The sequence below is a fragment of the Hippoglossus hippoglossus genome, chromosome 13 (genome assembly GCF_009819705.1).
Source record: "Hippoglossus hippoglossus isolate fHipHip1 chromosome 13, fHipHip1.pri, whole genome shotgun sequence".
Classification (NCBI taxonomy): Eukaryota; Metazoa; Chordata; class Actinopteri; order Pleuronectiformes; family Pleuronectidae; genus Hippoglossus; species Hippoglossus hippoglossus.
In genome coordinates, this window is record NC_047163.1 from 10,766,670 (window position 1) to 10,781,424 (window position 14,755).

General features: G+C 43.1%; 1 protein-coding gene across 1 annotated transcript in view; it reads right to left on the reverse strand.

Moving 5' to 3' along the window:
- Window positions 1–2,454: 2,454 nt before the first annotated feature.
- Window positions 2,455–14,755, reverse strand: part of sipa1l3 (signal-induced proliferation-associated 1 like 3) — a 66,903-nt gene continuing 54,602 nt past the window's right edge. Inside the window, exons 13-24 of the mRNA XM_034603522.1 lie at window positions 11,912–12,163; window positions 11,331–11,513; window positions 10,777–10,901; window positions 9,700–9,815; window positions 9,162–9,604; window positions 7,798–8,028; window positions 7,202–7,364; window positions 6,936–7,110; window positions 6,560–6,709; window positions 5,588–5,714; window positions 5,006–5,087; window positions 2,455–4,393 (exon numbers count right to left, since the gene is read on the reverse strand). Of these exons, the coding sequence (XP_034459413.1) occupies window positions 4,199–4,393; window positions 5,006–5,087; window positions 5,588–5,714; window positions 6,560–6,709; window positions 6,936–7,110; window positions 7,202–7,364; window positions 7,798–8,028; window positions 9,162–9,604; window positions 9,700–9,815; window positions 10,777–10,901; window positions 11,331–11,513; window positions 11,912–12,163 (2,242 nt within the window). The 3' untranslated portion in view covers window positions 2,455–4,198. The remainder of the gene's footprint in view (window positions 4,394–5,005; window positions 5,088–5,587; window positions 5,715–6,559; window positions 6,710–6,935; window positions 7,111–7,201; window positions 7,365–7,797; window positions 8,029–9,161; window positions 9,605–9,699; window positions 9,816–10,776; window positions 10,902–11,330; window positions 11,514–11,911; window positions 12,164–14,755) is intronic.

Here is a 14,755-nt window from a genome sequence, read left to right on the forward strand (position 1 = left end):
CCATAGTTTACGACTTATTGAACTTAAGAGGAAAAAATACTTTTACATTTCAAAGAACGAACCAACAAATGATCTGATCGTTGTTTTTAATATATTTTTTATAAAATAATGAAAACATAATTTACACTTTTAAATGTACAAGTCATTATTACAACCCAAAGAAAACAAACGTTTTGTCTGTGCGTCGCGTGCTGCCGCCACACGAGAGACGCACAAAGAAAAGATGACGTCAGAAAAAAACCCCGGAAGAATCATACAAATCAACTTTGTACAGGAATCAGAAGTAAAACGTCAAAATAAAACACACACACACACAGTACCCTCTCGTGTTCACTATCTGACAGTGGCCAACGTGTTAAAAAATAAATTATCAAAATATTTAACATCTAAAAACAAACGTAGTTATACAATATTAACCATTAACCTTAATAATGCATTATTGATTTGTTCAACAGGGTGTGTTGTGTATGCTATAAATAGCTTAAAATTATACAGAACATGAACAAAATGTATATATATATATGTATAAAAAAGAAACCTTGCCCCTTTTACATAAGCAAAGTAAAGATTAAGACTAAAATCACAGCGACACCTGCGAAGCTGCGTGAGAGAAGGAGGAGGAGTGTGTCACTGAATTGAACCTCAGCAACAACGTCAAACCTGGAACTAGTTTTCCGAGGAGCCACATGAGAGACTGAGATTGTTATTGGCAGACTGGTAAAGGAGGTTCATGTATAAATGTTACTGGTCTCAAAGTTACTCAGATGAAAACCTCTCGACTTGAAGCTGGTCGCAGCAGGATGACGAGCTGGTGACACTGAAGCAGTATCTTGTTTTTTTGTTTGTAACCTGTTTGCAGGATTATGCAAAAACTACTGAACTGATCCTATTGAAACTTGGTGGGAGTTGGGCCAAAGAAAAATCCATTAACCTGTTGGAGAGGATTTGATAGAGGCTGGTGGATCCAGGAGTGAATAGGGATTTATTTCACTATTGTTTTTGATATTTTTGTGAATTTCTGAACAATCTGGTATTTTCATGGGACTCTGAGTGTTTGGAATTTGATGCAGGTTGATTGAACTCAAAGAGACAGTCGGCCTTTGCAGAGGTCGGCTTTTGTTAGTTTTAAGAGCTGAAGAGAGGCAGGAGAAAACCAGAACGAGCCTCCATAGAGCTCACACCTCCTGTCCCCTCAAATGAAAACAAGCCTTAAAGCTGAAGCCACATTAGATTCTTCAGCTACACTTTGGTGACAGTTACAGGTTTTAAGTCCTATTTGTTAATATACAGCAACTGGAAAAGGCTCCACGCCCTATGAAACCGTTTAAATCCACTTGATCCAAATTTGTATGTGGATCTCACAAACACTGATCGATGTCTATCCCCTAAATAAGTCTGAATCGTTTTCATCAATATTCGCAAATGATTCTCGGAGAAATCAACGGCAATGTTGAAAAAGGCCCCGTCTCACAATGTCAAAGAAAGTGGATACTGCCCCCTGATCTGGACCCACACCCATGCCACATTGTTCCACCAAGTTTCATGGTTATCCACACAGTAGTTTTTGTTTTATGCTGCTAACCAACAGACAAACAAACATATGAAAACATAACCTCTCTTACAGTCAACTGCCTCTCTTTTGTGTCAGTGAGAGAGAGTGGGGGGGGGGTAAACAGATATAAATCCTTTATCACTGCATATGCCATTTTTTGATATTGACATAATAAACATGATGTGAAATCTGTTGAGAAACTGTTTTATCTGTTTTAAACGAATCCAGCAAATGAATTACAACCTCGACTTACCTACAATGAACCAATACACCCAGAAATATTAAAGGGAAAATCTCTGATAGTCTCACAGTACATCACCCGCCCCTCACTGATGGTGTAGCGTCATTGTTAACAGCATATTGAGAAACCTGAGCGAGTTGGAAAGTTCAAAACAAACAGATCCAGTCAGACCAGGGAGGAAAAAATGTTACTGCTCATCTGGGCTGAGAGTTCAGAACAGTTTCATCAGTCAATTAATGAAGTGAGACGGGAAGAAACTTCCTCTGCAGGGATGTGTCGTCCATTCAGTACCAGCATCCACACACACACACACAGTTCTGTATGAAAAATAGATATAGTAGACAATATCCTTAAGCCAGCTCGCTGTATAAATAAGTGTCTTGTGTTCAGAACACGTGGACGAATCCTCTCACACACACACAGGTTCTGATATGAAGGAGCGTCAGTGTTGTCCAGTGAACTTTCATGTACAGTAAATGTTTTTCTATCAACACACATGACTGGTAACGTCGCTTCATTCTGATGAGAACACACACACACACACACACACACACACACACACACACACACACACACACACACACACACACACACACACACACACACACACACACACACACACACACACACACACACAGGAGACGCAGTTACAGGAAGAGTTTAGACGTTATGAGAAATACACTTATTCGTTTTCTTAAGTTTCACGATTGATGCCACTCATGTTTGTCCACTACCTTGTTTGGTCATTAAGTTTTGCCCCTTTTTGTCAACACAATTAGTTTGTTATAACTCAGTCAAATTTCAACATGCAGACACGATACACGTTTTCAACGGGACTTTCCGAGGATACTGAGGGTAAACATCCAATAACCTTCTTAGAAAATACAGCAAAGAGTCGAGAGCTTCATCACGTTTTTTGAGTTTTCTACATCAAAGTAATGTATTTGTTTTGTTCACAGCATGAACAACAGCAAAGTCCAAAATGTAAACAAATACAGGCTATAAGATGGGGCTCAATTTGTATCCCACAGCATAACTTAATGAAAAAAATGATTGTTTTTGTTTGCGAACACATTTAACATTTCTATAATTTATTATACTGATATTTAAGCATTATAAGATTGAACAAAATCCACCAATAAGCATTCCTAAAGCTCGCCAATTAACATCTTGTTTGTTTTTATAAATACAGTGAGGATGCCATGATTGGTCACAGCTATTTAAAACCAAGTATACAATAAAATATTACGTTAAAAAAGTTGCTTAAATCACATAATTCTGTGTAACACCAGTTGCCAGGCAACCAAGCCTGACTAAAGTGATAGTGGCATCAATCTTTTTTTATCTGCAAGACAGAAAATAAGTGTATTGTTTTAAACAAGAGAAAAAAGTCTTAAAGTCTCAGCTAAAAGTTCTGGGGTTAAAAGAATCATCCAGTACGTTGAGATCTGAGATGATACGGCACTACTGGAGATTCTGAACAACGCACTTCATCAGAGATACGGTGTGGGTGTCACTGAGTTTCTGACATCGACCAATCACACTCACTCGACTCTCTGACGGCTTGTTTCACATGTGTGGGCCACGGCTCGTCCACGTAAACGGAGGAAAGAAGAATTATGTGGCCCACAAGTTTCATTTTACAGTAAACTTGTTTGTTCATTAATCAGTTGTTCTTTAACAGACCATCACACACACACACACACACACACACACACACTGAAGGGTAATAAAACAAATCAAGACTTCAGCACAAACATTGATGTGCAGTAATGCTTCAGAATATTCACTGTACCATCAGTCGCTCTCTCTCTCTCTCTCTCACGCACATACATACACACACACCTCTTTAGTACAACCGTTATGCAATATCAGTAAAATATAGATAATATTGATAGAAGAGACTTGTACCACACAGGCATCTATCTACAGTACCATGTCTGTAGAGCTTCCATTACTACTAGTGCATTCTGGGAGATGCAGTCTGTAATGAGTCTTTTTTTTTTTGGCGGATTTCGCTGCAGGAACAGTATTAGGCCTCTCCAGGTGATGTAGTGTTCTCAAAAACAGTTAGGTTCTCCTCTCCTCATCACTCCTCCGGCATAGTAGCAGACTCAGTATATTTATACATATATAGAAAGTATATAAGACTTTGACTTCAGTTTATAAAAATAAACAGGCTCAGAGAAAAGGGAGGGAGGGTCTCTGCTCGGCGAGACTTTCCGGGAGTGTAGCGTTTCAAAAATAGTATTTTTCGGACTCTCTCTGGTTTAAGGCAGTCCAGTGGAAGCTGAGTGAGGTAACTGACCTCCGCCTCCTGAAAGAATACTCCTCTCACACTTGCCCTCCCTCAGGCCTGAATCACACTCCTCTTCTTCTTCTTCTTCTTCTTCTGCAGCTGTTGATCACTCCCTCTTTGAGTCAGCGTCGTGCGTTAAGGAGTGAGCCTCGTGGTCACTTCCTGTGCTGTTGGGGTTGGTGAAAATCTTGTTGAACTTGCGCAGCTGCTCGCTGGCTGTCACACTCTCCTCCTGCAAACGCTGGTTGTTCTCTCTCAGGTTGGCCATCTCTGCCATCAGGACGACTTTATCCTTCTTCTCCTGGCGGTGGACAAGAGGAAAACGAATGAGGAGCGGAGAAAAGAAATGACGATTGCTCAGTTCAGTGCGACTGGAGTAGTTTGACAGTTGGGGAAATATTTACTTATGACGATTGTATGCTAAATACTAAATTACTAAACATTAAGTTATTAAGGGGATTGGATATAGATGGATGATGCGTCTCTAATTCCTCCTGTTAAAGCTAATATATCCTATCCTAAGGGTACCAGCATTTTATGCTTGTGATTGTGCTGTGGAGCTGCAGCATCAAGGTTCTGCTGATACATACATTTGACCAGTGACAATTCAGTTTCAGCTGTCAATCATGATGTTTCATCCTGTTTTTATAGCATCAAATAACTAATTCAAACCAAAGAATCAGAACATCAGTATGATAAGAAATACCTAAAATCATATTTGACTTGTATTTTGGTCCAAGTCCCATGGTGGAGATTAAGAGGACTTCATCTTGAGTGGTTTGAACACACTCGTCAAAAGAAGATTATTTAATACGGTGTGACATAGTTAATGAAGTTTAATGTGTGTGCATGTAACATTAATATCAAGTCCTGGGTAAAAATCCTCCTGAATAAAAAAGAATAAGGTTCTCACTCTCTCCAGGTCGTTATTCAGCTGTTTCAACATGACCTCCAGGTTGTAGAGCCGACCAGACAACTCAGCGGGGGCCTCGTCACTGTGAAAACACACACACACACACACACACACACACACACACACACACACACACACACACACACACACACACACACACACACACACACACACACACACACACACACACACACACACACACACACACACACACACACACACACAGAGAGACAGATGTAGGTGATACAGGAAGGTAGGGTTTGCTGATTTTGGGGGTGTGTGTGTGGATTTATCATAGTGTATAATTGTTAAATAAACAAAATATAAAAGGTTCTTCCTCTTGCTGCTCCCTGATGGAATAAACTCCCTCTCTGTAAACACTCAAACTCAAACTCTGTGAGAATACACAGGGGAGTATATGCTGCTACCTCAGCAACCTACCACAGGGTGGCAGTAGTGACTAAGTACACAATCGGCTGGAGATAAAACAAAGCCATGAGTATTATGTGGGGTTGAATTTCTCAAGTTGTGTAGCTGCACTTACTAAGAGAAAGTAGAGCTCGTTTGATGTTTGTCACGTACCTGCTGAAGGTCGGTGTGGTCCGTGGCGTCTGAGGAGTTTGGAACTGAACAGGACTTATGATTGGTCTCATGTCAGGACTTCCGACCTGCGGCTCAGTCAGTGAGAAGAGGGAAACCGCTTTTTGTGCTGCAATAGAGACACATGATCCTACTTTAAATAAGCTCTATTAATGAGTCTTTTTACCAAAGTGTCCCTGGAGATACGAGACACAGTTGCACCTGAACACAGCAGCGGGACGGGTGGTGGATTAAAGTGTTTGTCTCTGTGGAAGCAGAGGACACAAGGGACAGCGTTCTTTCTTTCCCAGGAGTGTCGTGTGACAGAGACACAGTGAAACCAGTTGACCCCAAACATCCAGACAATACATCTCATAACCACCAGGAGGTTTAGGATTTAATACTTTTTAAATCTTGCAAATTCATCACTACAACAAAGTGGTTATACTTTTGTGTAATTTAGATTTCTCTAGCATTTAACTGACTAGTGGTTTACATGCATACTTTAATATGATGGCTGTTGTGATGTGTGTAAATATAAAGACTTTCAGCTAATTTAATCACATCCAAACCTGCACAGCACCGTCCCCTGCATTCCTTTCATGATTGGTTCTTATCTATCACGACACGACTACCAGCGGTGAATGCAGAAAGAGTTCCACCTCATCATCGCTCTGACAAAATTAATTTTCACCATCGTTTGTAGATTTTCTGTAACCAAGCAACCAGCTGCAGTGTAGACAATCTGCTTCCTGTTTATACCGGCAAGCACATTCCCAATGAACATGAATGGTCACATGATGTGAGTTTTCAGGTGTGTTAGTATGGAGTATTACTGATATGGAGCTGAAACAATTGTGTGGACGGATATTGTTTTAGTTGTAAAATGCCATTTTAATATGAAAATGTATTAGTATGGGTGTAGCCTGAGTCTTAAGTTGAACAACTGTAATCTTGAAGTGTCTCCTTCCTCACCTTCGAAGGCTTTTGCAGCAATGACCAGGCTGGACCACTCAAGTCCACAGGCAGTGTCAGGGAGAGGCATCAGCCCAGGATCGAGCCTCCTCAGGGGGGGAACTTTGTCCCTGACCTCTGTGAGAGACAGTTCAGACGCAGACAGAGGCACTGGGGACAGATGAGGAAAAGAGCTGCAGTTAGTAAACAAACCTCCGCAGGAAACAAGAGCATCTACAAGGCTTAAAAGGGAAACGAATACCATGTACATCACAATCATAACCAGACTGCTTTCAAACTACCATTAGGCAGCTGGTGAACTCAACATAGCTGTGGTGGCGGGGAAGTTTTTACCACCAGCCTAAAACCAACCTGACAACAGCCATTATAAACTGACCCTTCTTGCTCTGCAGGTGGTTGGAGGTGACGACGTGCCTGCGTGTTGGCAGAGTGCAGGTGAACAGCACGTCAGTCGGAGTCGTCTGGTTCTCAGAGTTGGCAAAGCTGGCATCTCTGCGGCCGCTGCACAGTGACTCGTCTGAAAACGTGCGCTGCAAAGTTCGTCTGGGAGACTGGGGAGAAAAACCACAGAGATCAGAGCTGTGCACGTTCATGAAGTTACAACTGAAGTCTGAAGTGCACAAGCGTCAGGGTCTTCCTCACTGGATCTCTCTGGGGCATCTCTCCCGGGTTGTCCATGATGATCAGTTTCTTGAGGTCGTCCTCGATGGTGCTCTTGTACGTCCGCCGTGGAGAGCGCAGGTCCCTCAGGGATGCTCGGAGTCGAGGTTGTCCAAACACGTTCTTTGAATTTGTGTCCACCTGCCTGGAGCCACAAAACATGAGCATGAATATCACAAATTATAGTATGTATGTTCTTTGTCTTGTTGTTTTTGTGCGTCTCCTCATATCGACAGAATCGATTTACATCTCCAGCCCTTTTACAGCTGAGGACAATCATGTTTACTTATTTATCTGAAACTGCATTGAACTGAGCGCCATTTTGTTTGACAATGGTTTCAATCCTCTGGTCATGACTCCCCCAACAGATCACATATATACATATGGATTTTCACAACTTGTCAAACTGTCAGCCTGTTCTTCCAACTTAAGATGGCTGAGACAGTTTAAAGTCGATGTCAGCTCGGTTAACCCAGGTACTCAAAAACCAAACACCACTAAGTGGATGGAGATAGTGTTTCTGTCCAGAGAGTGCAGCACTATATCAGAGCTGGTGTTAAACTCTCCATCTCTCTTACTTCTTGCTGTTGCTGCTGTCGGAGCTGGACGCCGCAGTCGTGTTTGCGGGCGATGGGCTGCTGTCTTCGTTCTGCCAGGCGTTTGGTCGGCTCTTCCCGTATAAGGCTTTGGGGGCAGAGCTGGACAGAGGGATGGAGCTCAGCTGAGCGGAGGTGGGTGTCGTGGTAGCGGCTCGGACATGCCGCGCCTTTTCTGCTGTCGGAGTCTTGTAGCCCTGCGGCGTGTAGGCCCTGAGAGGATGGACACACAGACGCATGTATGTGATAAATGCATCAAAATGATCAACAGCATAGTCAAACAGGAAGCTAACTGTTTCACCTGCTAACAGTAGGTTTGGTTTCAGAGGTGAAAGAGACAAATGAAGGAGAAAAGAAAAGCCTACTAAAAATGAATAAATAAATTCTAATAACGGTGCCCACAGTAAGTTTTACAACAAAATATATATATTGTAACATCACTTTAGTTTCCTTTACTGGCTATTTTCTGGTTATATCTGAGTGCAATGAGTTTCCATATTTGTCATTGGATCTGCTTGTCCAACCCTGTTTACATGAGAAAAATAATATTTGCAGTCATATTATCTTAACAGCCTGTCACAGATGGCGCACGATGCACCATGATGCAAGGTGCATTAACTTAATTGAAAATAGATTTAGATCACAGGAATAACAAACCAACATTATGGTCATTTTTCCCCTCAAATAAAAATACTGCATTTTACTTTTTACCCTTTTGCAGGATCAAGTCACAAAAACCTGTCTGTTAGCAATAAGTTACAGCCTTCATATCTGCATCATGTTGTACACTGATGGTCCGACACATCCCAGACAAAGACTGCAGCATCAGAGTCAGTGGCACTCTGGGTTTAGAAAAACTGCATTAATCCAACACAGAGAGGTGGAAGGAAGCCTGAGTGTGTGTGTGTGTGTGTGTGTGTGTGTGTGTGTGTGTGTGTGTGTGTGTGTGTGTGTGTGATGAATGGCTCTGTATGCGTTTATGATGTGTGTTGGCAGTGACAAGTCCACAAGCAGAGGCGATCACATGATGACCTGTATGTTTCATGAGGATTAGGCTGCTGTAATCCTCCATGTTCCTTTAAGATGCATTTTCATGCATCATAGTTTTACCATGGTGATCTGCTGCTGATACATAGCTGCTGCTTGGTGGCTCATTCGCTTAAAGCCTCAAAAAACTTGTCACCACCAAGAACAACCCTTCTCCATTAAGCTAAGCTGCATTAAAGTGAAAGATTAAAAAAGCATCACATATCTGGGATCAATCTGCCGTCTCTTTTATGGAGGTGGATGTCGCTTCATAAAAAACGCCATCAAAGATGCATCTCATCAGTAAGTTGGTCTCTTACCTGGGTTTGAAAGCATCCATCTTCTCAGCACTGGAGCCAGGAGGTGGGAATGTCCTCGTCCGGTACCCTTTATTGGCTTCAGCCGCGCTGATGGGTGAAGACTCTCGTCTCCTTGCTTCTCCCCCGCCGCTGCTCCTTCCCACAGAGAGCTCCTGGATGCCGCCGTAAGCCGTGGAGCAGTGCATGGGCTTGAGGAGCTGGTTGTTGGGCACGTTTCCGTGGCGGTTGTTGCCGTAGTGGGTCGAGGCGTCGATCCCGCTGTCGTTGGACCCTCCCTTGTTGAGAAGGTCAGGGTCGGGGTCTGCCAGGTCGCCAAGGCATCCCCCGCCTCCTCCTCGCTCGCCTCCAGGTCCTCCGTCGAACCAGCGCTCGTCGCTGTGGCTGCTGGAGGCGTTACTGGACAGAGTGTTGCTGCTGGAGTGACTGGAGTATTGAGTCTCGCCCTGCAGAGGATACGAGGACCAAAGTCAGACGGGGAAATAATGAGGCAGAGAAGGTGACAGATGAACAAAGGAGACGAGGTGAAGACAAGTCTCACCTTCGAGTGTCTGTTTGGAGAGTCTTTCCCTGGGATGTCCTGTCTGGTGATTCTCCTCTGCCCGGCTCCACCACCTGGTCCCCGAGACACTGACACCGGAACATGCCAGAGGGGTTCTAGGCAGAAAACCCACCCAGACACAGGATTAAAGCAAATAACATTGAACCCCCATGGTTGGCAAAGAGGATTAAATACTTATATCACATTTAAACACTGACCTCCCCCCACACACCAACACACTCAATCACATTGAGTTATCTTTGCTCTACTGTCTGATACACACAAGAAACCAGTGTGTAGTTAGAGACAAAAGTCTGGTTAATATAAAATTTAGTCAGACTTGTCACATATTAACGTAGCAACATTCGAACTTATTTGAGATCATGTTTCTGTCCCTCTTAAAGGAGTTTGACATTTAAAACAATGTGGGTCGCTCTTAGAGATGAATCTACACCGAATTATCACCTGAATTTGTAGCTGTTTGGCTTTACAGAGGCTTTATGGTGAGTTTCAGCTCATTGGTTAACTATCTGGACCCCAGCTTTACTGTTATGTTTACTCTCACTGTCTCATTGTGTTTGTTTTTGTTTGCAGCTGTTTACGACAAAGCTCTAAAATCCACTGTACACAACCTGCTCAGCATTAAATATCAAACAGACGCAGCAATGAGATGGTGAACACATACATTTCCCTCAGGAGCTGGTAGAGACCAAAAACAGAGGAAAAAGGTGAATATTGGACTAACATTCATAGTAAGACAATTGTGTGTTTATGTTATGTTTCTGTATAACTGATGAATTTGTTAACAACAATTTTTGCTCTTCACCAACTCCTGAGGGAAACATCTGGCGCTGAAGCTTATAAACGACACTATGTGAGGGAATCACAACGGTCTAGTGGCCAAAACCATGAACTGAAAAACACTTAGAGAAATTTGATTGTAGAGATAATTCCTCTTGTTAATATAAAAAATATTGATTATAGCTGTTTAAAGTAATGTAGCAAATACAGAACTCGTTTCAAATTAAATATAATAACATGGGGCCTGTAGTTAAAAAAAAAAAAGGGTGATGAAACCTGTTTTGCAGCGCTCCATGGTGCTCTCCTGACTGGTGAAGCCTGAGGAAGACTCCCCACTGGAGTTGATGTCCACGATGAGGTGGGGCTCATAGGGCAGCAGGGGGCGCTGTCCTGCTCCATATCTATGTTGACATGTCACATAAAGAGGGAGGTTATGTGGTTAATGAACACATTCATACTAATGAAATATCGTTGTTCATACCATAGATTATCCAAAAGCACATCACACAAACATATAATCAAACTTGAAAATCTACAGTTTGAGTGGGGGTTGTATAAAACATGTTCCTCTGGTTAGACGAGATATTATCAGCCTCCACACTGTGAGGAAGAGCCGCCCACACAACAGATCCATCCTCATGGAGACAGTGAGTTCTTACACATCTAACTGCAGACCTGAATATGCAACATTTTTCAGCCGCTCTTCTGAACCAATGCAATCCGCCTCGAGCACAGTAAACAGTTGTTATGAGTAACATTGCTCATGTTCAATCAGGATCAGAAGGAGTGATGGAGCCGAGCTCAGAGGACAAAACACCACGCAAACACACCTGTCGGGTGAATGTTTGTAGCGCACGAATGGGCCTGGTGTGATTCCAGGTGGCCCCATTGTGGAGAGGCCGATCAGGCCTGAGGAGGGCGAGGAGAAGCTGGCGGAGGGGTTTCTGTAGGTCAGGACTCTGTCGCCTCCTGCAGGGGACAGAGTGTAGTGGTTCTCTGGGTAGCTCACTGGCCTGGAGGACACAGAGGGTGGCGGTTAACCAGGAGAAAAACAAACACCACAGAAGAAGGGCATGAGGAGTGAGGCTGTCACTGAATCACTAGAAACCGTTTATCCAAATTTAGCATATAGCATTTATCATGTTAGAACGTGTCAGGATCTGATTGTGGGTATTAACTTTGGGAGTGGGCACTGTGACACCAGTGTTGGTAGCAACTGAGAATCACAAGGGTAAAAACGCCGCGAGCTACAGGACATTTGTGTGAATATATGAAGATGGATCACATACTGAAGATTACACCCTGTCAAATAATTGATAAATCAAATTATCATCATTACATAGCAGTATCATGTTCTTTTGTTTATGTATGATGCACTTTAAAACTTATCCTTACTAATACTAATTCTCACCTCTTGGAGTTGAGGTGCTGGGGCTCTCTGTAAGGAACAGGCATCAGGGTCTTGTGTGTGCGGGGCAGTGGAGGCGGTGGGTGGCCCATGGGGGCCCAGCGCTGCGGGTTCGAGGTACTGTGGAGCCCCGAAGGGATAGGCGGGCTGTCCCATCGCCACGTCGGACGAGGGGAGGGTCGGTATCCTGCAGCCAGAGGCTCAGGTTCTGACTTCTGCTCCATGGTCTTCATCTCGTACTCCTCTGTGCAGCCCCTGAAGAGAGACAGAGCAAAACAGACATTCAGCACAACAAGAGAATCCAAAGCATGACTCCCAAACTGCCATTTTGTCTTTATCCATATTGTCTGATCCTGGGCTGTGGGTCAGTGAAAAGCAATGATGAGAAGCAGCCGCTGCTCAACCAGAACTGTGGCTTCAGTGGGTAAAAGCTGCTCAATACATTTCCTCAGAAAGACTCCACATGATCATCCTCTCATAACACACTGAGTGGATGCTCAGACACACAGCAGACAGGTAACAGAGCCCACTAATGAGCTCCCTTGACACCGACAGTGGGAGAGAGGGGGAAGAGGAAACTGATTATTGGCACGTCAGGACTCCATCTTCCCTGCTGTGAGACCGAGGTCAAGTGTGTGTGTGTGTATGCACACGCAACGTGATAGCTAATCTCTTCAAAGAGATTCTCACTCAAGGTCTGAGTATAAGCAGAAGATTCATAAAACCCTGCACAAGGTCACAGTCACTGCAATTAAACCTCAAGCTCAGATCAAGTGTTATTTCTCCAAAAATCAAAAACCAGTATTAAACAAAAGTTGTTAATTCAAAATAAAACGGACTCGTAGCATTTAAGCTTTCTGTCAGAGTTAAAAAATAAATAATTATTAGTGGAAAACAGCCCTCGGATGAAGATAAGCTGCCATTTATTCTCATCAATTATGAAATTACTGCCAGAGCTCCCAGCTGGAGGGGTGGTCATCTTTATTTACCAGCTCAGGACACAAACACAACCATCAGCTGAAGATGTTCTCCATCTCGTAGTATCCTCGCTCCACCAGATCTTCTACAGATCATCATTATTTTATTCACACAGCCTGGTACAGCAGAGCAGGAGGCATTAAATATGCACAGCTGATGTATTTAAGATGAGATAAAAGCCGAGATGGAGAGGGAGGAAGAGGTAAGGGCAGAAAAATGGTGTCAAAGACAAATTTACAGAGAGGTGAGACAAGGTAGGGATAAGGTATAAAAAAAAAATTGCTTAAAGAGAAACAAACACTATATATCCTGAAATATTATGTAGATTATAATCTAATTCGGACACCTCAACAAATTTCGCTGAGCTGACGAGGATGTCTTCAAACCTAACTAAAAGTATTTTTTTTTTAAATTCAGTTTGCAATTATGTGTGATACTATAAATGACAAAGAAAAGAAGAAATGCAAATATTTAGCATTTATTCAATAATTTTTGCTTGATGACGGAAACGATTAATCGATTTTATAGTTGCAGATTATTTTTCTGTCGATTGTTTAATCATTTAATCAATTCAGCTCTTAGCAACACTTGAGGGATGTAAACAAAACAAGGATACACCCCCACCACATACCACACCCCGACCCCCACACACATTTACCCAGCTGATTACAAATAACAGTGTGTGTGACAGTCACACTCTCTTTAGAAATATTAATTAATGCACAGGAACACAACACATGTTCAGGACATTGTAATCAATCAGGAAATACTACACACTCAATAAATATCCACCCTGTTACATAATAGTAGTACACGCTCTGACCGCAATCACACACACACACACAGAGAGAACAAACCTTAGAGTGAGCAGAGTCTACATCTGATGACTTGCAGTGTTTCGTCCATCACACTTGCTGAGGTCACACAGCTGGGGCTCCCCAACACACACACACTCTTACACACACTCACATGGTCATCATCATCACATCTTCTTCACTGTATCCTTCTATCTTGCATTGCACAGCCGAGCGAGAACAGCAAGGAAGGATACTTACAACTCCCCTTTCTCTCTCTCTCTCTCTCCCACCCACTTCTCTTACTCTCTGTAGTGTTGAGACACGTCGTCCTCACAGTGCGCTCAACTCAATACACTCAACCCTGCCCCTCTCTCTCTCTCTCTCTCTCTCTCTCTCTCTCTCTCTCTCTCTCTCTCTCTCTCTCTCTCTCTCTCTCTCTCTCTCTCTCTTCCGCTCTTTTCATTCGCATAGGGCATGCATTTTTAATTAATCACTTCCACTCATTTATTTATTTATTTATTTTTTGTGGTCTCTCTCTCTCTCTCTCTCGCTCTCTCTTTTTCCCTTCTGCAGATTCCAGGCCTTAATCTCATGCAATCTGCTTGCCTGGCACATAGAGAGAAGGGGGGGTGAAATGCAAGACTCTAATTATCAGCTGCTCCAATGCCACGGCAGTGTGTGTGTGTTTGTGTGTGTGTGTGTCAGAGGGATTTAACTGAGTGCAATTAAGCTGCCTCTGACATTAAAGGAATCGAACCACTATGCGATCACACAGCCACGATCACTGTATTTAGGAGCCCCGGTTCTCCGTCAGAAACACACACACACACACACACACACACACACACACACACACACACACACACACACACACACACACACACACACACACACACACACACACAGTGGTTATTTCTTCACCTCTGTGACTGTTCTCCAACACCACATCAGAGTCTCATAAGGCCTCGTTATTCTTTCTATGTTGAGGCCTTATGAGCAGATGAAAGGTTGGAAAAACGGTGACAGCAAGGGAAAGAAATAGACTGTGGGAGGAGAGGAAACAAGACGACAT